Here is a 22803-nt window from a genome sequence, read left to right as displayed (position 1 = left end):
TCACAATAAGAGAGACATGTCATCGCGTCCCAATTGTTTGTTGTTTAACGCCGCACTCAGCAATATTCCAGCTATATGACGGCAGTCTGTAAATAATCGAGTCTGGACAAGACAATCCAGTGATTGATATCATGAGCATCGATCCCGTAATTGGGATCGATGACATGCATCAACCAAGTCAGCAAGCCTGACCACCGGATTCCATTAGTCGCCTCTTACAAGCATAGTCGTCTTTTACGACATGGGTTGCTGAAGACCTTTTCTACCCCAGATCTTCACGGGTCACAATGGATACAGTTTGGTTCAGTGACGAGTCAGCTGCCATATCATTTTAGAAAGCTGATATCTGATTGGCTCAAGAACCCATGCAGCCTTCATGTATACTGGGGGGGGTCAAAGTTAACGTAGGGTCATCGGACATGACTCCCTATGGAGGTTACCTCAGATCTTCACACAGAGAGGTATGGTATCAGAGTAAAAGATCTGATTTTAATTAGATTGATTAGGACCTGAATTCTCTGAATCTGAATCTTTAGTTGTTAACTTGTGTTGAGTAGCATATAAACAACCCTACACTTTATAGTAAAAACAATCAGACAAATGGACATGTTTAATGTTTATTTGTACAGTGAGATGTATATGATATATACAACAGGAACATCAAGATGAATATGTACATGTGAACAACACAATGGCCGTGAAACATCTATCTTCCCGAGGCAAGTGCGATAACTGACTGTAAAAGTCCAATTTTCCTCCCTTGCAAAACTAAGCGAAATTTATGGAGTTATATTTTGGCGGGACTATTGAGTCCAATCAAAATCACAATGAAATTGACACCCAATTTTTAAAGTGCCGAGCAGATTTCAGTCGATTGCAGGATTTGAAAAACATGTACCACCAACTCGACAGATATATTCCCCAATCTTTTCATGTTCTTCATCAAGGTGCTCATATGATTTGATACACTTCGCGAAGTAAGACCCGTTTTATTACAACATAGATTTTAATTATCGATCAGAACGTCTTCTGGGGACATCATTTTGTTTGAAGCAAATTCAAATGCATGGTGGAATCTGATTGGTCAATAGGAGGGACATAGAAGGGACATAACTCATAACAACCACTGGTGACACTTCGACCAAGGCCAGAAATTGCAGCGTGGTTCGGCAAGGGTGGAAACTAGACTGTTACAGTCAGTGAACTCCCGTGCCTCAGGAAGATGTGAAACATACTTCATCCTTACTTTGGCAATACTCCCAGGAGAGACGGGAGTTGGACATAATCAGCTAAGTAGAGTATTTCTCCCGATTGCCTTTTGATATCAAATATATCAACACGATTTGATAAACGTTTATAACTCTGAGTCCTGTCTTGATATGTTTGATATCAAAAGACGAGAGTAAGATTCCATTAATCATCCAACTATTTCAGTTTGTAATCAGTAAATAGTGGTAAATAATAGTCTTGGTTTTCAGGCACTGCCTGCTTTATCATAGAGTCTGCCACACGTTTCGTTTTTATTTCCATTTTTACTTATTTTAAAAAAAATCCTTTCACTTAAAAACAATGTGATCCAATATAGCACATATTTCGTGTTATAGTAATGGCAGCAGCAGGAGTTTGTATGCTTGTGTATATAGGGAGGCTCTTCCCAGGTTGATGGTACACAACTGTTTATTTGGTAACATACTACTTTGAACAAGCAAACAAAAAACAAACACTGCCCGCCCGCACTATATTTCGAAAGTCACTGCCTGAGAACCAATTCTTTTATTTTTTAAGTCTGATAGGTATTGTCTTGTGTGTGTAAAGTACAGCTAACCAGCTTCAGTAGCAGAGAGAATAATGATGACATTTGATTTTGATGTCATGGTAACTGACGATGTCACAATGCTCCACAATGGTCCACAATGATGCTGAAGTTAAGAATTGATTCGGATGTTGCTGATGGTGTACTATAAAACTGTGGCCAGCACGGGGAATGGGTTCTGTTTGCTGACAACAAGCTTCTGATGCTGATGAGAGATGTACCCTTTGATTTTGTTCTGAAACCAAACGAAATATCCGTGTATTGATACAAAATGTTACAAGAATAATTGAAGGTTTAACGTTGCGTCCAAGATTATTGCACTTATATAGCGATGTGCATGTACACGTATGTGTTTGTGTGGCTGCTTGTACTAGTCCGGACTGATGCCGATTTATAGTGCTAGCTCACTGAGATACCATGCCACAGTTTAACATGAATACCCCACTCAGACACAGCATACTGACTCCGAGCCGACCAGTCCTTATTTTAGCCCCTTAATGCCGAACGCCAGACAGGGTAACAACAGGTACCATCTTTTAACGTCTTGTGGTATGACGCGGTTGGGGATCGAACCCCGGACCTTCCGCGAACCTCCGGGCGGACGCTCTACTACCACTAGACCACGGAGGCGGTCCTGTGGCGAAGGTGACTATGCTTGTCGTAAGAGGATCGGGTGGTCTGGCGTGATGACTTGGTTGATGCATGTCATCGTATCCCAATGGTGTGGGTCGATGCTCATGATGTCAATCACTGGATTATCTGGTCCAGACTTGATTATTTACAGACCGCCATCATATAGCTGGAATATTGCTGAGTGCGGCGTTAAACAACCAACAAACAAACAATAATTGTGACAAACTATTTCTGCTTGTTATAACATGGGAACTCAAGGCTTAATTACCTGAAATCTACTAAACATTTTTTGGTTAGGTTGTCTCCAAGAATGGCAAATGGCAAATTTCATTCATAGTATATTGTATTGTGTATTGTGTCGTGTATTGTATCAAGATCGCCCTATGGACAGGTGTATCAATACAAAGTCATTGACAGTCCTAATTGTGTGTGGGATGGCACAGTGAAGACACACATTTGTCAGATCAACGGTGTGCTGATGACTTTAACCATCCAGGTCCATGTGAGCTGCCATTGTGTCCACCCGATCCCCGGCTTACCCCTTAATCCTACTAGGTGAAACCTGAGCAAGACACCTACCTCAAATATTAGGTTAGCGATGATACACTGCGTCTCGTCATCATCGATGTCCTCAACCTGGAACAAACATAGGGCACATACATAAACCTTTGACAACAAGCAGCAGTCTCACACATGACTAGAACTCAGACCCACACAGTGCTACATCTTTAATAGTTCTGTGTATTGGAATATAACCAATCTCATTAAAATTACATCTTAGTTCTCGCTTCCACCAGTGATTGATGTTTTGAGTACTGATGTCATGACAGACTATATCATCAACTCTGGACCAGACAAACCAGTGATTGATGTTGTGAGTACTGATGTCATGACAGCCTTCATATCATCAACTCTGGACCAGACAAACCAGTGATTGATGTTGTGAGTACTGATGTCATGACAGCCTATATCATCAACTCTGGACCGGACGAACCAGTGATTGATGTTGTGAGTACTGATGTCATGACAGCCTATTTCATCAACTCTGGACCGGACGAACCAGTGATTGATGTTGTGAGTACTGATGTCATGACAGCCTATATCATCAACTCTGGACCGGACGAACCAGTGATTGATGTTGTGAGTACTGATGTCATGACAGCCTGTATATCATCAACTCTGGACCGGACAAACCAGTGATTGATGGTGTGAGTACTGGCGTCATGACAACCTGTATATCATCAACTCTGGACCAGACAAACCAGTGATTGATGTTGTGAGTACTGATGTCATGACAGCCTTCATATCATCAACTCTGGACCAGACAAACCAGTGATTGATGTTGTGAGTACTGATGTCATGACAGCCTATATCATCAACTCTGGACCGGACGAACCAGTGATTGATGTTGTGAGTACTGATGTCATGACAGCCTGTATATCATCAACTCTTGACTAGACAAACCAGTGATTGATGGTGTGAGTACTGGCGTCATGACAACCTGTATATCATCAACTCTGGACCAGACAAGCCAGTGGTTGTTGTGATTATATTGGGAACATACCTGCATGAGTCTCAGTGCCGTGGTGAAGTCGTCGAGAGGCAGGAGATGGTTCTTCTGATGGATCAAGTATCTGTAACAAAGCAATAGAGATAAAGATGTATCATAAAGGTTAAAACATCTTTTTGTGTTCGTATGTTGTTTAACGCCGAACTAACCAATATCCAGACTAGGATGGATGTCTGCAAATAATTTACACCATACATTCCAGTGATTAACATCATGAGCATAGATCTAGGCAATTGGGATACAATGACATGCATCAACCAGGTCAGCGAGCCTGACCAACCGATCCCATTAGTCGCCTCTTACAACAAGCATGGGTTGCTGAAGACCCGGATCTTCACGGCTGACATCTTTTGTGATACCTAATAATGAATAATTTGCAAGTGATTCTGTGACATTTGATTGGCTAATCACAGTATTTTGCAAAGAGAAAGGCGGTCTACCGTTTCCTGATTGGTTGATGGTAGGGAGGGCAGGGCTTGTGATGCATTACAGCATAGAACGATGTCACTGTCTTAGTCTTTTTGTGTCAGTGATTAAATAAGGACTCTGAATTTAATATCAGAATTTAATTGATAAGTGTTGACTTCAATATGAATTTGTATTTATGGTATAAACATAAAAAACACTGTGCACACTTTGCGTAAGTCTGATTCTGTGAGGATTTACACAGCGTGCACATCGGTGGTTGTAGGTGTACGTCCAATCCCTCAGTACTTCTTGCCATGTGTAGGAGGTACTGGAGCCTACTCAGCTGGATAAGTCGGAATGTTTCAAGACACCTGCACTGACGGGAGCTGGATATCAGACTTACACTTTCTTGAAGAGGTTCCTGTAGGTGATGATCTTCAGCTTCTCCAGGATCAGGTAGATGCCACACTTGATGAAGAACGCCTCGTGTTTCAGGAGGGCTGTGTTCAGCTGCAGCAGGTTGCCTGAACTGGGGAACACCGTGATGACAGTGTTAGAGACTCCGATAGTCACAGTAGTGTTAGAGAAACTAACAGCAGTGTTGAAGGGTGTCACAACAATGTCAGAGACAGTAGGATGGATTGGTAACAGTGTTCAAAGATGGATTCTCAACAGTGTTATAAAAAGTTTGGATTTTCAACAGTGTTAAAGAACAATGGGACCTTAACAGTGTCAAAGAAGGATGGGTTCTCAACAGTGTTAAAGAAGGGTTGATTCTCAAAATGTTAAAGAAGGATGGATTCTCAACAGTGTTAAAGAAGGATGAATTATCAACAGTGTTAAAGAAGGATGGATTATCAACAGTGATAAAGTATGGATTCTCAACAGTGATAAAGAAGGGTGGATTCTCAACAAGTTAAAGGATGGATTCTCAACATGTTAAAGAAGGATGAATTATCAACAGCATTAAAGAAGGATGGGTTCTCAACAGTGTTAAAGAAGTATTGGTTCTTAACAGTGTTAAAGAAGGATGGCTTCACAACAATTAAAGAAGGATGGATTCTCAACAGTGTTCACAAATGTCTATACAGACATTCACCAAATTCAAGGAATGTTAGATTATTCTCGATTCATGTGCATGAGTTATCTCCCCTACCTCACAGCCCGAGCAACATCTGCAAACTGCTTGAGGTTGTACTTGTGTAGAACGGCGAATGTCGGCATCTGTCCCTGGAGAGAGAGGACAAGATCAACACATGACTATATATTCCTAGGTAAACATGAACGAACGATTCGTAGGGTCGTGGTGGATGTAATTGATACAGGATGTATGCTCTTCCATCACAGTGAATACATGAAAACTTACATGTTACATGTACGCTTCATCTGCATCTAGTGTACATGGTTCAGTTTGCGTCCAGTTTAGTCTGCATCCAGTTTAGTCTGCGTCCTGTTTAGTCTGCATCCTGTTTAGTCTCAATCCACTTAGTCTGCATTCAGTTTAGTCTGCGTCCAGTTTAGTCTGCGTCCTGTTCAGTCTGCGTCCGGTTTAGTCTGCATCCTGTTTAGTCTGCATCCACTTTAGTCTGCATCCTCTTTAGTTTGCGTCCAGTTTAGTCTGCGTCCTGTTCAGTCTGCGTCCTGTTTAGTCTGCGTCCTGTTCAATCAGCGTCCTGTTTAGTCTGCATCCACTTTAGTCTGCATCCTGTTTAGTCTGCATCCTGTTAATTCTGCGTCAAGTTTAGTCTGCATTCTGTTCAGTCTGCATCCTGTTCAATCTGCGTCCAGTTTAGTCTTTGTCAAGTTTAGTCTGCATCCTGTTAAGTCTGCGTCCTGTTCATTCTGCGTCAAGTTTAGTCTGCATCCTGTTTAGTCTCAATCCACTTTAGTCTGCATCCACTTTAGTCTGCGTCCAGTTTAGTCTGCGTCCAGTTTAGTCTGCATCCAGTTTAGTCTGCATCCTGTTTAGTCTGCATCCTGTTTCGTCTGCATCCTGTTTAGTTTGCGTCCTGTTAATTCTGCGTCAAGTTTAGTCTGCATTCTGTTCAATCTGCGTCTAGTTTAGTCTTTGTCAAGTTTAGTCTTTGTCAAGTTTAGTCTGCATCCTGTTTAGTCTGTGTCCTGTTCATTCTGCGTCAAGTTTAGTCTGCATCCTGTTCAGTCTGCGTCCTGTTCAATCTGCCTCCATTTTAGTCTGCATCCTGTTAAGTCTGCGTCCTGTTTAGTCTGCGTCCAGTTTAGTCTGCGTCTAGTTTGGTCTGCCTCAAATTTAGTCTTCGTCCTGTTAAGTCTGCGTCTAGTTTAGTCTACGTCCTGTTAAACTTGCAGTCACTCACCAGCAGCATCTTGACAGGGATAAGGTAGATAAGGATGAGACGTTTGTTTTTCTTGCACTGCCGATGACACCTCTCAAACGCAAAAGTGAGATATTCCTCCGCTGAAACAAAGATAATAGACAATAAAGCTAATTTACACAGTGAATCTCAGAAGCATCAAAGAGTTCATTCTCAACAGTGTTAAAGAAGGATGGATTCTTAACAGTGTTAAAGGATGGATTCTCAACAATGTTAAAGGATGGATTCTCAACATGTTAAAGAAGAATGGATTCTTAACAGCGTTAAAAGGTGGATTCTTAGCAGAGTTAAAGGATGGTTTCCCAAAAGTGTTAAAGAAGGATTGACTTGCAACACTGTTAAAGAAGGATGGATTCTTAACAGCATTAAAGGATGGATCCTCAACAGTGTTAAAGAAGGATGGATCCTCAACAGTGTTAAAGGATGGATTCTCAACAGCATTAAAGAAGAATAGATGTTCAACAGGGTAGAAGGATGGATCCTCAACAGTGTTAAAGAAGGATGGATTCTCAACAGCATTAAAGAAGGGTAGATCCTCAACAGTGTTAAAGGATGGATTCTCAACAGCATTAAAGAAGAATGGATTCTTAACAGTGTAAAAGGATGGATTCTCAACAGCATTAAAGAAGGATGGATTCTTAACAGTGTTAAAGGATGGATTCTCAACAGCATTAAAGAAGGATGGATTCTTAACAGCATTAAAGAATGGATTCTCAACAATGTTAAAGGATGGATTCTCAACATGTTAAAGAAGAATGGATTCTTAACAGTGTTAAAGGATGGATTCTCAACATGTTAAAGAAGGATGGATTCTTAACAGTATAAAAGAATGGATTCTCAACAGTGCTAAAGAAGGATAGATTCTCAACAGTGTTAAAGAAGGATGGATTCTTAACAGCGTTTAAGGGTGGATTCTTAGCAGTGTTAAAGGATGGTTTCTCAAAAGTGTTAAAGAAGGATTGACTTGCAACACTGTTAAAGAAGGATGGATTCTTAACAGTGTTAAAGGATGGATTCTCAACACTGTTAAAGAAGGATGGATTCTTAACAGTGTGAAACAAGGATGGATTCTCAACAGTGTGAAACAAGGATGGATTCTTAACAGTGTTAAAGGATGGATTCTCAACACTGTTAAAGAAGGATGGATTCTTAACAGTGTGAAACAAGGATGGATTCTCAACAGTGTGAAACAAGGATGGATTCTTAACAGTGTGAAACAAGGATGGATTCTTAACAGTGTGAAACAAGGATGGATTCTTAACAGTGTGAAACAAGGATGGATTCTTAACAGTGTGAAACAAGGATGGATTCTTAACAGTGTGAAACAAGGATGGATTCTTAACAGTGTGAAACAAGGATGGATTCTTAACAGTGTGAAACAAGGATGGATTCTTAACAGTGTGAAACAAGGATGGATTCTTAACAGTGTGAAACAAGGATGGATTCTTAACAGTGTGAAACAAGGATGGATTCTTATCATGTTAAAGGATGGATTCTCAAAAATGTTTAAAAGAAGGATGCATTCTTAACAGCATTAAAGGATGGATTCTCAACAGTGTTAAAAAAGGATGAATTCTTAACAGTGTTAAAGGATGGATTCTCAACAGTGTTAAAGGATGGATCCTCAACAGTGTTAAAGAAGGATGGATCCTCAACAGTGTTAAAGGATGGATTCTCAACAGCATTAAAGAAGGATGGATCCTCAACAGGGTAGAAGGATGGATCCTCAACAGTGTTAAAGGATGGATTCTCAACAGTGTTAAAGAAGGATGGATCCTCAACAGTGTTAAAGGATGGATTCTGAACAGCATTTAAGAAGGATGGATCCTCAACAGTGTACTGGGTACTTGGGATCTGTTCTGCACAAGTATCCCCATTTGAAGACAAGAATTGTGTAGTTGAACCTTATTCTGCCCTGAAATCCTGTAACGGTCAGTTACCTACAAGCGTATTCTGCCCTGGAATCCTGTAACGGTCAGTTATCTACAAGCTTATTCTTCCCTAGAATCCTGTAACGGTCAGTTACCTACAAGCGTATTCTGCTCTGGAATCCTGTAACGGCCAGTTACCTACAAGCGTATTCTGCTCTGGAACCCTGTAACAATCAGTTACCTACAAGCTTATTCTGCCCTGAAATCCTGTAACGGTCAGTTACCTACAAGCTTATTCTGCCCTAGAATCCTGTAACTGTCAGTTACCTACAAGCTTATTCTGCCCTAGAATCCTGTAACGGTCAGTTACCTACAAGCTTTTTCTGCCCTGGAATCCTGTAACGGTCAGTTACCTACAAGCTTATTCTGCCCTAGAATCATGTAATGGTCAGTTACCTTCAAGCTTATTCTGCCCTGGAATCCTGTAACGGTCAGTTACCTACAAGCTTATTCTGCCCTAGAATCCTGCAACGGTCAGTTACCTACAAGCTTATTCTGCCCTAGAATCCTGTAACGGTCAGTTACCTACAAGCTTATTCTGCCCTAGAATCATGTAACGGTCAGTTACCTTCAAGCTTATTCTGCCCTGGAATCCTGTAACGGTCAGTTACCTACAAGCTTATTCTGCCCTAGAATCATGTAACGGTCAGTTACCTTCAAGCTTATTCTGCCCTGGAATCCTGTAACGGTCAGTTACCTACAAGCTTATTCTGCCCTAGAATCCTGCAACGGTCAGTTACCTACAAGCTTATTCTGCCCAGGAATCCTGTACCTGTCAGTTACCTACAAGCTTATTCTGCCCTAGAATCCTGCAACAGTCAGTTACCTACAAGCTTATTCTGCCCTAGAATCCTGCAACGGTCAGTTACCTACAAGCTTATTCTGCCCAGGGAATCCTGTACCTGTCAGTTACCTACAAGCTTATTCTGCCCTAGAATCCTGCAACGGTCAGTTACCTACAAGCTTATTCTGCCCTAGAATCCTGTAACGGTCAGTTACCTACAAGCTTATTCTGCTCTGGAATCCTGTAACGGTCAGTTACCTACAAGCTTATTCTGCCCTGGAATCCTGTAACGGTCAGTTACCTACAAGCTTATTCTGCTCTGGAATGCTGTAACGGTCAGTTACCTACAAGCTTATTCTGCCCTGGAATCCTGTAACGGTCAGTTACCTACAAGCTTATCCTGCCCTGAAATCCTGTAACGGTCAGTTACCTACAAGCTTATCCTGCCCTGGAATCATGTAACGGTCAGTTACCTACAAGCTATGGAATACTAGTATGTTCAAGTCAACACTTACCTCCCTTGTAGTCGCTGTCAAACATGGCCTTCCTCCCGACATAGTACCTGAAATACGAAACAAGGCTGAAATATTATATACCAAGGAGTGCATGGAACAAACATTATGACTTTGCTCCTTAATTCCAAATTAATGGTGTTATTCTATGTGCAGCAGGACCACAGCAGCTAGCAACATGTCTTTTGATTGGTACATACCCACCTGTTGATAATTGAAAGTGAAAGTTATTTTACGCTGCAGAGGTGCAAGTCTGTATGTACAAGCCTCAAACCAACCTGCATGTGATGAGTTGGGAGAGACAGACAGACCTACCTGTACATGATGAGATGAGAGAGACAGACAGACCTACCTGTATGTGATGAGCTGGGAGAGACAGACAGACCTACCTGTACATGATGAGATGAGAGAGACAGACAGACCTACCTGTATGTGATGAGATGAGAGAGACAGACGGACCTACCTGTATGTAATGAGCTCGGAGAGACAGACAGACCTACCTGTACATGATGAGATGAGAGAGACAGATGGACCTACCTGTATGTAATGAGCTGGGAGAGACAGACAGACCTACCTGTACATGATGAGATGAGAGAGACAGACGGACCTACCTGTATGTAATGAGCTGGGAGAGACAGACAGACCTACCTGTACATGATGAGATGAGAGAGACAGATGGACCTACCTGTATGTAATGAGCTGGGAGAGACAGACAGACCTACCTGTACATGATGAGATGAGAGAGACAGACAGATCTACCTGTATGTGATGAGCTTGGAGAGACAGACGGACCTACCTGTATGTAATGAGCTGGGAGAGACAGACAGACCTACCTGTACATGATGAGATGAGAGAGACAGACGGACCTACCTGTATGTAATGAGCTGGGAGAGACAGACAGACCTACCTGTACATGATGAGATGAGAGAGACAGATGGACCTACCTGTATGTAATGAGCTGGGAGAGACAGACAGACCTACCTGTACATGATGAGATGAGAGAGACAGACGGACCTACCTGTATGTAATGAGCTGGGAGAGACAGACAGACCTACCTGTACATGATGAGATGAGAGAGACAGATGGACCTACCTGTATGTAATGAGCTGGGAGAGACAGACAGACCTACCTGTACATGATGAGATGAGAGAGACAGACAGACCTACCTGTACATGATGAGATGAGAGAGACAGATGGACCTACCTGTATGTGATGAGCTGGGAGAGACAGACAGACCTACCTGTACATGATGAGATGAGAGAGACAGACGGACCTACCTGTATGTGATGAGCTGGGAGAGACAGACAGACCTACCTGTACATGATGAGATGAGAGAGACAGATGGACCTACCTGTATGTAATGAGCTGGGAGAGACAGACAGACCTACCTGTACATGATGAGATGAGAGAGACAGACGGACCTACCTGTATGTAATGAGCTGGGAGAGACAGACAGACCTACCTGTACATGATGAGATGAGAGAGACAGATGGACCTACCTGTATGTAATGAGCTGGGAGAGACAGACAGACCTACCTGTACATGATGAGATGAGAGAGACAGACGGACCTACCTGTATGTAATGAGCTGGGAGAGACAGACAGACCTACCTGTACATGATGAGATGAGAGAGACAGATGGACCTACCTGTATGTAATGAGCTGGGAGAGACAGACAGACCTACCTGTACATGATGAGATGAGAGAGACAGACAGACCTACCTGTACATGATGAGATGAGAGAGACAGATGGACCTACCTGTATGTGATGAGCTTGGAGAGACAGACAGACCTACCTGTATGTGATGAGCTTGGAGAGACAGACAGACCTACCTGTATGTGATGAGCTGGGAGAGACAGACAGACCTACCTGTATGTGATGAGCTGGGAGAGACTGAACCGATCCTTGATCGCCAGACTGTCGATGGCTCGAATCAGAGGTTTACACAAGTGAAGCTTGTTAATCTGGAGTAGAAGTGACACATAGTCAAGGATAAGGCCACCAATTATATGTGGGACCAGGGGCATGAGTGCCTGTTTAACCCAGGTCACCCTACACTCAGCAACATTCCACGTCAATGAGGACAGCCTGTCAATAGGTGAGTGTGCTACAGACAATCCACTGACAGATACTATGAGCAACGACCCACGCCGTAGATCAAGAAAGTCTTAGAGCCTGAACATCCAGTTGTGTGGAGAGTGTGTGTTTACTAAAGCCTCACTTAGAAACAGCATACCGACTCTGAGCTGAACAGACCTTGTTCATCTTCTCAATGCAGAGCACCAGGCAGGGTAACAACAAGTTCCATATTTTTACATCTTTTGATACAAGGTTCCACCTTCCACACTTCATGCAAAAGCTGTATCCACTCAACCACAGAGGCGGTTGTTCAGCAGATGAGTGAGTGAGTGAGTGAGTGAGTGAGTGAGTATGGTTTTACGCCGCTTTTAGCAATATTCCAGCAATATCATGGCGGGGGACACCAAAAATGGGCTTCACACATTGTACACATGTCGGGAATCAAACCCGGGTCTTCGGCGTGACGAGCGAATGCTTTAACCACTAGGCTACCCGATCACCCCTGTTCAGCAGATGAACACTTTATACTAGTTCATGTGAAAGTGAGTGAGTGAGTGAGTGAGTGAGTGAGTGAGTGAGTGAGTGAGTGAGTGAGTGAGTGAGTGAGTGAGTGAGTGAGTGAGTGAGTCTGCTTGATATGAGAAGAAGCCCGAAGTGATGCCTTTCTTTGACATTCTTTGATGCAACCCTCGAGTACTGGGAAGGAGCTGACAAACCCAGAAACATAATCAGATGACTCTGGAGTCGAAGCCACTTCCGAGCATAGAACATATAGAGGCTCCTATTACCTTGAAGTATATTTTGAACAGCTGGTTGACAAGATTCAACATTCCCCACTTCTTGGAGTCTTCCACGGCGGCTCGGCTGTAATTACACAAGTTTGCAACACAAATATAGAAGTAGCTCACGACCAATCACACAGACGACAATCACCCCAGTACTCAGAATAGGGCTGGGACGAGTCCAAATTTACTACCCGGGTACCCGCCCCGTTATTACCCGACCCTGCCCGGGTACCCGCTGCAGGTCTCAAGAGTTAGATACAAAATGTCCAAAATGTCCGACATGTCCGAAAATGTCCGGAATAGTTTGACCGAAGCCCTGGTAAAATGTATTTAGATACATGTATAAAATGCTCTGGTCATGCATACAATGAAGCTGACTGAAGTTTTATTTTTATTCAAACCTATAAAGGTCAGAAGCAATTCTCCTTAGTCAGAAAGAATTAGTGACTTGTAGTGTACCCATAGTGTTCCAAATATTTTTTGTCATTAAACAATATATCACGTGACTATCCACGGGTCCGGGTAGTCCTGTGGGTACCCAGGTCCTACTCAGTACCCACCCAACCCGAGTACCCGAGTGACCGATCCAAGCCCTAACTCAGAAGATGTCATAAGGTACACATGTCCTTGTTTGGCACAGTGCTTACCATCTCATAACAGTGAGTGTGTCAGTGAGTATGGTTTTACGCCGCTTTTAGCAATATTCCAGCAATATCACCGCGGGAGACACCAGAAATGGGCTTCACACATTGTACCCATGTCGGGAATTGAACCCGGGTCTACGGCGTGACAAGCAAACGCTGTAAGCACTAGGCTACCTGACTGCCCCTTCTCATAACAGACACAGCAAGTAGTTGTATGTGTGGTTACTTCTCCTAATTGGTCGTTTGGTTTGAAAATTCCACAAATAACAACTTGTGATATTACTTTCATAGGTGTGTACTATTGGTACGGAGTAAGCATCAGCCATTGATATAAAACTACCAAATCTTAACATGCTAAATGCACTGATGAAGGAAGGAACAACATGAAGATGCAACCATACTGTCACTTCCCCCAGATATGGACGTGTGACTCACTTGTCACTGGCACACACACGGAAGCAGCCATACTGTCACTTCCCCCAGATATGGACGTGTGACTCACTTGTCACTGGCACACACACGGAAGCAGCCATACTGTCCCTTACCCCAGATATGGACGTGTGACTCACTTGTCACTGGCACACACACGGAAGCAGCCATACTTTCACTTCCCCCAGATATGGACGTGTGACTCACTTGTCACTGGCACACACACAGAAGCAGCCATACTGTCCCTTACCCCAGATATGGACGTGTGACTCACTTGTCACTGGCACACACACGGAAGCAGCCATACTGTCACTTCCCCCAGATATGGACGTGTGACTCACTTGTCACTGGCACACACACGGAAGCAGCCATACTGTCCCTTACCCCAGATATGGACCTGTGACTCACTTGTCACTGGCACACACACGGAAGCAGCCATACTTTCACTTCCCCCAGATATGGACGTGTGACTCACTTGTCACTGGCACACACACGGAAGCAGCCATACTGTCCCTTACCCCAGAAATGGACGTGTGACTCACTTGTCACTGGCACACACACGGAAGCAGCCATACTGTCACTTCCCCCCAGATATGGACGTGTGACTCACTTGTCACTGGCACACACACGGAAGCAGCCATACTGTCACTTCCCCCAGATATGGACGTGTGACTCACTTGTCACTGGCACACACACGGAAGCAGCCATACTGTCACTTCCCCCAGATATGGACGTGTGACTCACTTGTCACTGACACACACACGGAAGCAGCCATACTGTCACTTCCCCCAGATATGGACGTGTGACTCACTTGTCACTGGCACACACACGGAAGCAGCCATACTGTCACTTCCCCCAGATATGGAAATGTGACTCACTTGTCACTGGCACACACACGGAAGCAGCCGTACTGTAACTTCCCCCAGATATGGACGTGTGACTCACTTGTCACTGGCACACACACGGAAGCAGCCATACTGTCACTTCCCCCAGATATGGACCTGTGACTCACTTGTCACTGGCACACACACGGAAGCAGCCATACTTTCACTTCCCCCAGATATGAACGTGTGACTCACTTGTCACTGGCACACACACTGAAGCAGCCATACTGTCACTTCCCCCAGATATGAACGTGTGACTCACTTGTCACTGGCACACACACGGAAGCAGCCCATGAGTAGCTCGGCTGCCTTCTCCATCCTCTCCCCCGCCTTCCCTCGACTCTTCATCACTGCCTGCACGTCAGCCTGCAACATCATACACACTGTGAGGGGGAAGGCTGTGTCTTGGGGGGGTCAGGGGGAGGGCTGTGTCAGAGGGAGGGGGGTGTCAGGAGATGGCGACAGGGTGGCATCAGTGGATGATGTGGGGGTCGGTGTAGTGTCAGTGAATGGTGTCAGTCAGGGGGTGGTGTCAGGGGTGGTGTCGGGGGAGGGGTTGTCAGGGGATGGTGGCAGGGTGGCATCAGTGGATGATGTGGGGGTCGGTGTAGTGTCAGTGAATGGTGTCAGTCAGGGGGTGGTGTCAGGGGTGGTGTCGGGGGAGGGGGTGTGTCAGGGGGCGGTGTGTGTCAGGGGGTGGTGTCGGGGGAGGGGGTGTCAGGGGATGGTGGCAGGGTGGCATAAGTGGATGATGTGGGGGTCGGTGTAGTGTCAGTGAATGGTGTCAGTCAGGGGGTGGTGTCAGGGGTGGTGTCGGGGGAGGGGGTGTCAGGGGATGGTGGCAGGGTGGCATCAGTGGATGATGTGGGGGTCGGTGTAGTGTCAGTGAATGGTGTCAGTCAGGGGGTGGTGTCAGGGGAGGGGGGGTGTCAGGGGGAGGTGTGTGTCAGGGGGTGGTGTCAGGGGGGGTGTCGGGGGAGGGGGTGTCAGGGGATGGTGGCAGGGTGGCATCAGTGGATGATGTGGGGGTCGGTGTTGTGTCAGTGAATGGTGTCAGTCAGGGGGTGGTGTCAGGGGTGGTGTCGGGGGAGGGGGTGTCAGGGGGTTGTCAGGGTGGCATCAGTGGATGATGTGGGGGTCGGTGTAGTGTTAGTGAATGGTGTTGGGGGAGAGGGTGTCAGGGGGTTGTCAGGGGATGGTGGCAGGGTGGCATCAGTGGATGATGTGGGGGTCGGTGTAGTGTGAGTGAATGGTGTTAGGGGGAGGTACCAGGGGTTGTAAGGTGGTGGCATTAGGGTGTGGTATCAGTGTTACCATCAAAGTAGATTTTCAGATTTAGGTTGTCTGTGGACAGAGTACAACTTCTCTAAAAGATAAAGTTGAAAAGATACACACTGGAATAAAGACTGGTGTACTCACACTGATGGCAAAGCGGCGGAGGTCCAGGCACACGCTGAACATGAGAGGCAGGGACCAGTTCTCCTCCTTCTGACTCTGCATGGCCTTGGTGAATGCTGTGTCATAGGTCAAGGTCAACAAACATGCATGCTCGATCCAGGAATAGGCTCACATACAGTGATTGTCGAAACATTTGAGTTTACAAGCGTGAAACAAGTTCAGACATCACATGAAAAGATTTGGAAAATATCTGTTGATGCCAGGTTGGCAGTACACATTCTTTTCCTGCAGTCAACCAAAATCGGATGTCAATTTTGTAACACGATTTTGATTGAACTATGCATAGACTCGTTAGTCCAGCCAAAATACAGCTCCATAATTCCAGCCTAGTTCGGCAAGGGTGTAAACTGGACTTTTATCAGTTAACTCCCTTGCATCAGGAAGATGGTCAGCTTGATGTAGGAGACAACAAAGTAGACACAATTCATGGATAACAATTTCATTAATATCTATAAACTGTTTCTACTTTGTCATCCGTCAACTTCTAAATAATGCCTAACAATTCTTGATGTAGGAGGAAAGCCTGAAGTTATGCAGGTCTGTACTCAGCTGATGTTTACTTCTCTCGGGAAACTTTTTTTCTTTCCTCCTTACTAGCCTTGTTGAAATATAAGTCACATTTGCAAAATTATGAAAGTATGAAAACACTAATCATAATTGCATGCACATGTACAATGTCATGTGGGTGAAGGATATTGCACGACGACAGCCTGACAGCCGTAGGCCTCGATGAAGTCATGGTTGGCGACAGCCCAACAGCATCTGGTGGAGAAAAGTATCATTACAATGTTTGTTTGTTTGTTTCTTGATACCGTATATCGCTGTGTATAAGGCAAGTTTTTCGTACCTAAAATGAGGGGGCTAAGAAGGGGGGTCGTCTTATACACGGAGTCGAAGATCTCACATTTTTTTCCACTGGCGATGTCAACCGGCGTCCGATAGCCAGCCAAGCATTTGACAATAAAACTTTGCATTTCGTCCTAAATAACTGTTCCAATAACTATTTCCATACATAAACATGATTTGTATCTCTTTTCCTTGAATAAAGTTTAATAATTTCTGCAAATAAAGTTGAAATGACCCTCGCCTCGATGCAGATTGTCAAACCACCTGACACGGTAAAATAATCAACATCCGTGAGCAGAGAGCCGGAAGTACTGGTAAGCATTTGCATATTGACCTAACATGTGATAACTGGTGAAGCTGAAATCAATTCCCGCTGGTTTTACAGTTGTATTAACAAGTGTTGGAGACGGTGTGTACAAGTGATTGTGGAATACACAGTGGTAAACACTGCACTCAGCAACATTCCAGCTATACGATGGCAGCCTGTGATTAATTGAGTCTTGACTAGACAATCCAGTAATTGATATCATGAGCAACGATCCAGGGCATGAAGACATGTATTCAGCCAAGTCACCAGTCACCTGATCCATTTGGTCGCCTCTTACGACAAGCATGGGTTGCTGAATTTGCTGGGGACCAATTTTAAACTATATAACTCACACAACAGTGAGTGAGTGAGTTGGGTTTAACGCCGCTCTTAACAGTTTTCCAGTAATATCACGGCGTGTCAGCTTAATGTGGGAGGAAAGCCTGAAGTGATGCAGGTCTTAGACGTATACCACTTCCACCGGTAAAATATGGTAAAAGAATTGGTACTTGTTGTTACCCTGCCTGGCGTTCGGCACTAAGGAGATATGGTAAAACAAGAACTGGTCGGCTCGGAGTCAGTACACTGTGTCTGAGTCGGACATTCAGCATTAGTCCGGACAAGTACAAGCAGCCATACACACAATGACATGCATGCGCACACATCCCCATCTCGTGTCGCTATGCATGTGCAATAATCTCTAACGTGACATTAAATCCCATTTAACCTCATCATAGGTATAGGGTTCTGGGGTCCATTCCTCAAAGAGATCATAGCGCTAAGATGATCGTAACTCCTGTAACGGCCAAATTGTCTGTTAATGTGGTTACGCTCGGGTTATTGCTCCTGTTTTGTATGTTCCGTTAATTAATCCAAGGGAGGCTACTCTGGAAGAGACTGGATATTGGCCATGTGGTTGTAAAGTTGGTTACCAAAGCAGTATTAAATTCAAAAAGGTACTTTCAAGATAAGAAGCATGAAGAAACGGTAAATACACATAGATAATAAATGATATAGAACCACAGCTGAAATTTACTTCACTTGCTAGATTATTCCCTGTATCATATTGTAATGGTCTGTTTTTGTGGGTTTTTTCAGTCAATCGGCCTGACTGTTGGTTCAGTGGGAATCTGAAAAGACGATGTACTGATGTTCTTTATCCTAGAAGATTATGAAGTGTATAACTCCCATACTTTAACATAGACCTACGACAGTCTTAGCGCTATGATTGCTTATGGAACCAATCTCATTAAATCAGATCTTAGTTCTTGCTACCGCTTAACAAAGATCTGAGAACACCCCTTTAGGGTCACGTCAGACCGACCTTGCGTGAACTTTGACCGACCAATGGAATGACTGATGACAATTAGCCAATCAGAAGGTAGCCTTCTCCTGCTTTATGGCACTAATTTCAAATTGGCGACTACGCTTCGAAACATATTTTGACAAATTCTTGATTAAAAATTTGAAATCTAAACAAAAGAACATTCTGAAATGGCAAATAGATAGTCTAGATTGTATGGATTCAGTCGTTAAGCCTCTAACTATCGTTCGGAACACCCCGTGTTAAAGTTTATCGAGGTTGCATGATTAGAAATCACATTCTGACTGTCACATTCATGATCTTGTAAGCGAAGCTCTGTGTGGTCGGATGAAAGGTCGTTGTGACTAACCCCTAATTGGATGTCCTCAGATCTTTGTTTAGCGGTAGGGAGAACTAGGATCTGAGTTTAATGAGATTGTTATGGAACGGGGCCTGATGAGAAGAAAGAATGAGTACTGGTGTACTTGAGTACTGGTGCCTCCAACCTTGACCTGGACTTAAATGTATCTGTCCCTCCCATACAGTAGCAGTGTATTCCTCAAACACTGGAAGGAGAAGTAGCATGACTGGGACCTGCACTGAAACTTGACCAGCAGATCCTGACATGGGACGAGTTGACTTTCACCGGACCCCTCTCAGCCCAATGACATGGGTATCAGTACCAACAGTACTCTACCTGACGTGGGCTGCTACCATTTCATCAAAGGGGGAATCCAGGACCCTCTGCACCTGGGACTCTGGGTGTTCCAACTGGCACCGAGGACTTGCAATGTGGGCGTGTTGAAATGACAAAAGCTCCTGCAAACATCAATGAGTAAACTGTTCACATAGGTCAGGTAGGCACAATGAGAGATTCATTTAACAGGTACAAAGATGCTCTTCTAATTTACACAATTTCCATCCTATATCTTGATCCTTTGGCCAGTGGCAAGCAGAAATAGCAGATGACCTATTTTATCAAAGTGAAGTATTTCTGTTTGTTTGTTGTTAATAGCCACACTCAGCAATATTACAGAAAAAAAAATATAAAAAAATTGGCTAGTGGTTAAAGCGTTCGCTCTTCACGCCGAAGACCCGGGTTCGATTCACGACATGGGTACAATGTGTGAAGCCCATTTAAGGTGTCCCCCGCCGTGATATCGCTGGAATATTGTTAAAAGCGGTGTTAAACCATACCCACTCACTACAGCAAAATGACGGCTGTCTGTAAATAAGTGAGTCTGGACCAGACAATCCAGTCATTTACATCATGAGCATTGATCTACACAATTGAGATATGATGACTTGCATCAACAAAGTCACTGAACCTGACCACCCGATAGTCACCTCTCACTCTCAGTCACGTCTTACGACAAGCATAGTCAACTCTTATGACAAGCATGGGTTGCTGAAGACGAATTCCAACCCAGATCTTTATGGGTAGAACATTAATGGGTATAAGCAATTGACCAATCTAGTAGACCCGATCTATTGTCTCCTTGAATCCAGGCGAATTAGTGATTCTCTTGTAAATGGAGCATTGAAGATTTTTTCCACAATAACAATATGTGTACACTTCCCTCTGAATATGTTGAAGCTATACATACCCCGGCTGATAATCCATCTTTGTTTTGTAGAGCATAGTCAATCTGAAAAAATCAAATTGGAAATATGGGTTATTTATGAAAATTGTCATAGGAACAAATTTAGTTGACTGATGACTGATTTCTTCCATCTCGACATGCAAGTTTGCGCTGCATTTCTGTAAAATGCAGAGTTGCCAAAACATTATGCTTTTCTTGTTTACTCACTGCTCGGCGAGTTTTGATTTTAAAATCTTCGCAATGACAATCTGAAAATGGGGAGCCAAAAAGTGAAAAAAATACCCATAAGAGTCTCAACTCTAAAATATAGATGACATTTACACTCCATTAAGAGTTGAACCTTGACATTTGTAAAACGACACGAATAAACATCGGAATCTACAACTAAATCATAATCGTACCGACTGTAAAAACGAATTTAACGAAACGTGCGCCATGATGTGTGGATTATGTCCCTTGGATGGTACTTTCTCACAGCTATAGTCTGTGCGTGAATATCGCACTTTAAACGAACAACAAAAATATTAACTCATATCCTTTCCCTCGCAATTCTAAATTTCCACATATCATTAAATGAACAAAAATGTTCACTTTACTAAAGCGATTGTTAGTGAAACTTAAAGGCTTTCTATTAATATGAGAATACCTTTTGTCAGTTCTCTCTTGAATGCATTTCCCTGTGTTTAAGGAAGTAATATTTTACTTAGTCTTTAATAGTAATACCAGAGACCATATAATTATATGGTCTCTGGTAATACCAACTTCTATAGTGGTACATGAACTGTGCATTAGTTATACCTTTCTATTATATTGTACGTGGGTTTTTTAATTTCTGTATTAAAATTGCCAATGTGTATATGTCATCATCGGGAGCGGTATGTATATAGGCATTGTTGCTTGTTTACCAATCCCCATTTCATCATACACGTATGTGTTGAAATAAAAATATGTTTAAACCAACTTGTGTCTTATATTATATACATTAATCCTGAGATAAGTGATGTTTTATTATATGTATCCTTGGATAAGTGATGTTTTATTATATGTGTCCTTGGATAAGTGATGTTTTATTATATGTATCCTTGGATATGTGATGTTTTATTATACGTTTCCTTGGATAAGTGATGTTTTATTATATGTGTCCTTGGATAAGTGATGTTTTATTATATGTATCCTTGGATATGTGATGTTTTATTATATGTATCCTTGGATAAGTGATGTTTTATTATGTGTATCCTTGGATAAGTGATGTTTTATTATATGTATCCTTGGATAAGTGATGTTTTATTATATGTGTCCTTGGATATGTGATGTTTTATTATACGTATCCTTGGATAAGTGATGTTTTATTATATGTGTCCTTGGATATGTGATGTTTTATTATATGTGTCCTTGGATAAGTGATGTTTTATTATATGTGTCCTTGGATAAGTGATGTTTTATTATATGTATCCTTGGATAAGTGATGTTTTATTATATGTGTCCTTGGATATGTGATGTTTTATTATATGTGTCCTTGGATAAGTGATGTTTTATTATATGTATCCTTGGATATGTGATGTTTTATTATATGTGTCCTTGGATATGTGATGTTTTATTATATGTGTCCTTGGATGAGTGATGTTTTATTATATGTGTCCTTGGATAAATGATGTTTTATTATATGTATCCTTGGATTAGTGATGTTTTATTATATGTGTCCTTGGATATGTGATGTTTTATTATATGTGTCCTTGGATAAGTGATGTTTTATTATATGTATCCTTGGATATGTGATGTTTTATTATGTGTGTCCTTGGATATGTGATGTTTTATTATATGTATCCTTCCTTGGATAAGTGATGTTTTATTATATGTGTCCTTGGATATGTGATGTTTTATTATATGTGTCCTTGGATATGTGATGTTTTATTATATGTATCCTTGGATAAGTGATGTTTTATTATATGTATCCTTGGATAAGTGATGTTTTATTATATGTATCCTTGGATATGTGATGTTTTATTATACGTATCCTTGGATAAGTGATGTTTTATTATATTATCCTTGGATAAGTGATGTTTTATGAGTGTGGGGAGTACTAATACACGATGATCCATAAACGACATATATTTCTTTATTATTTATGTAATGTCATTTGGATGCCATGGACGACAGCTACATACTTGTATGACGTCATGCAGACAGTCGCTTTTACTTGTGTGACAATACCACTGCTTCGCAAGTTGTTTGTACAAGCAGTGATTAAGCCAATCAGTGATGTCAAACACGTTGATTGATGGCATTTAGGAGAGGGAGTCATCCATTATCTCCCGTTCTTACTCAACACTTCATAAATTATAAAGGTCAAAGAAAAACACTTCATGACACCTAGACACAACAAAGAAAACACGCGTATACCTGTCTGGTAGAAGACGTCTCCTTAAATACTTAAGCTGAGAAAACCCAACCACTTATAC

At 42.7% G+C, this 22803-nt stretch overlaps 1 protein-coding gene across 1 annotated transcript; it reads right to left on the bottom strand.

Annotated features, from left to right (window-relative positions):
* Positions 1–1813: 1813 nt before the first annotated feature.
* Positions 1814–20855, bottom strand: LOC124112667 (PCI domain-containing protein 2-like). The gene is made up of 15 exons (XM_046472801.2): positions 20746–20855; positions 20348–20389; positions 19438–19559; positions 16981–17046; positions 16246–16342; positions 15089–15192; positions 12873–12948; positions 11875–11969; positions 10009–10055; positions 6761–6861; positions 5581–5654; positions 4828–4953; positions 4011–4080; positions 3026–3082; positions 1814–2048 (listed from the first exon to the last, which is right to left on the bottom strand). The coding sequence occupies exons 1-15, from the start codon at positions 20779–20781 to the stop codon at positions 1959–1961; spliced, it is 1203 nt and encodes a 400-aa protein (XP_046328757.1). The 5' UTR covers positions 20782–20855; the 3' UTR covers positions 1814–1958.
* Between the last annotated feature and the right edge of the window lie 1948 nt (positions 20856–22803).

This window comes from Haliotis rufescens, unplaced genomic scaffold, assembly GCF_023055435.1.
Source record: "Haliotis rufescens isolate VD_foot unplaced genomic scaffold, xgHalRufe1.0.p SCAF_9, whole genome shotgun sequence".
Classification (NCBI taxonomy): domain Eukaryota; kingdom Metazoa; phylum Mollusca; class Gastropoda; order Lepetellida; family Haliotidae; genus Haliotis; species Haliotis rufescens.
Note: the sequence above shows the minus strand (reverse complement) of the source record. Positions and strands in the feature narration are given on the sequence as shown.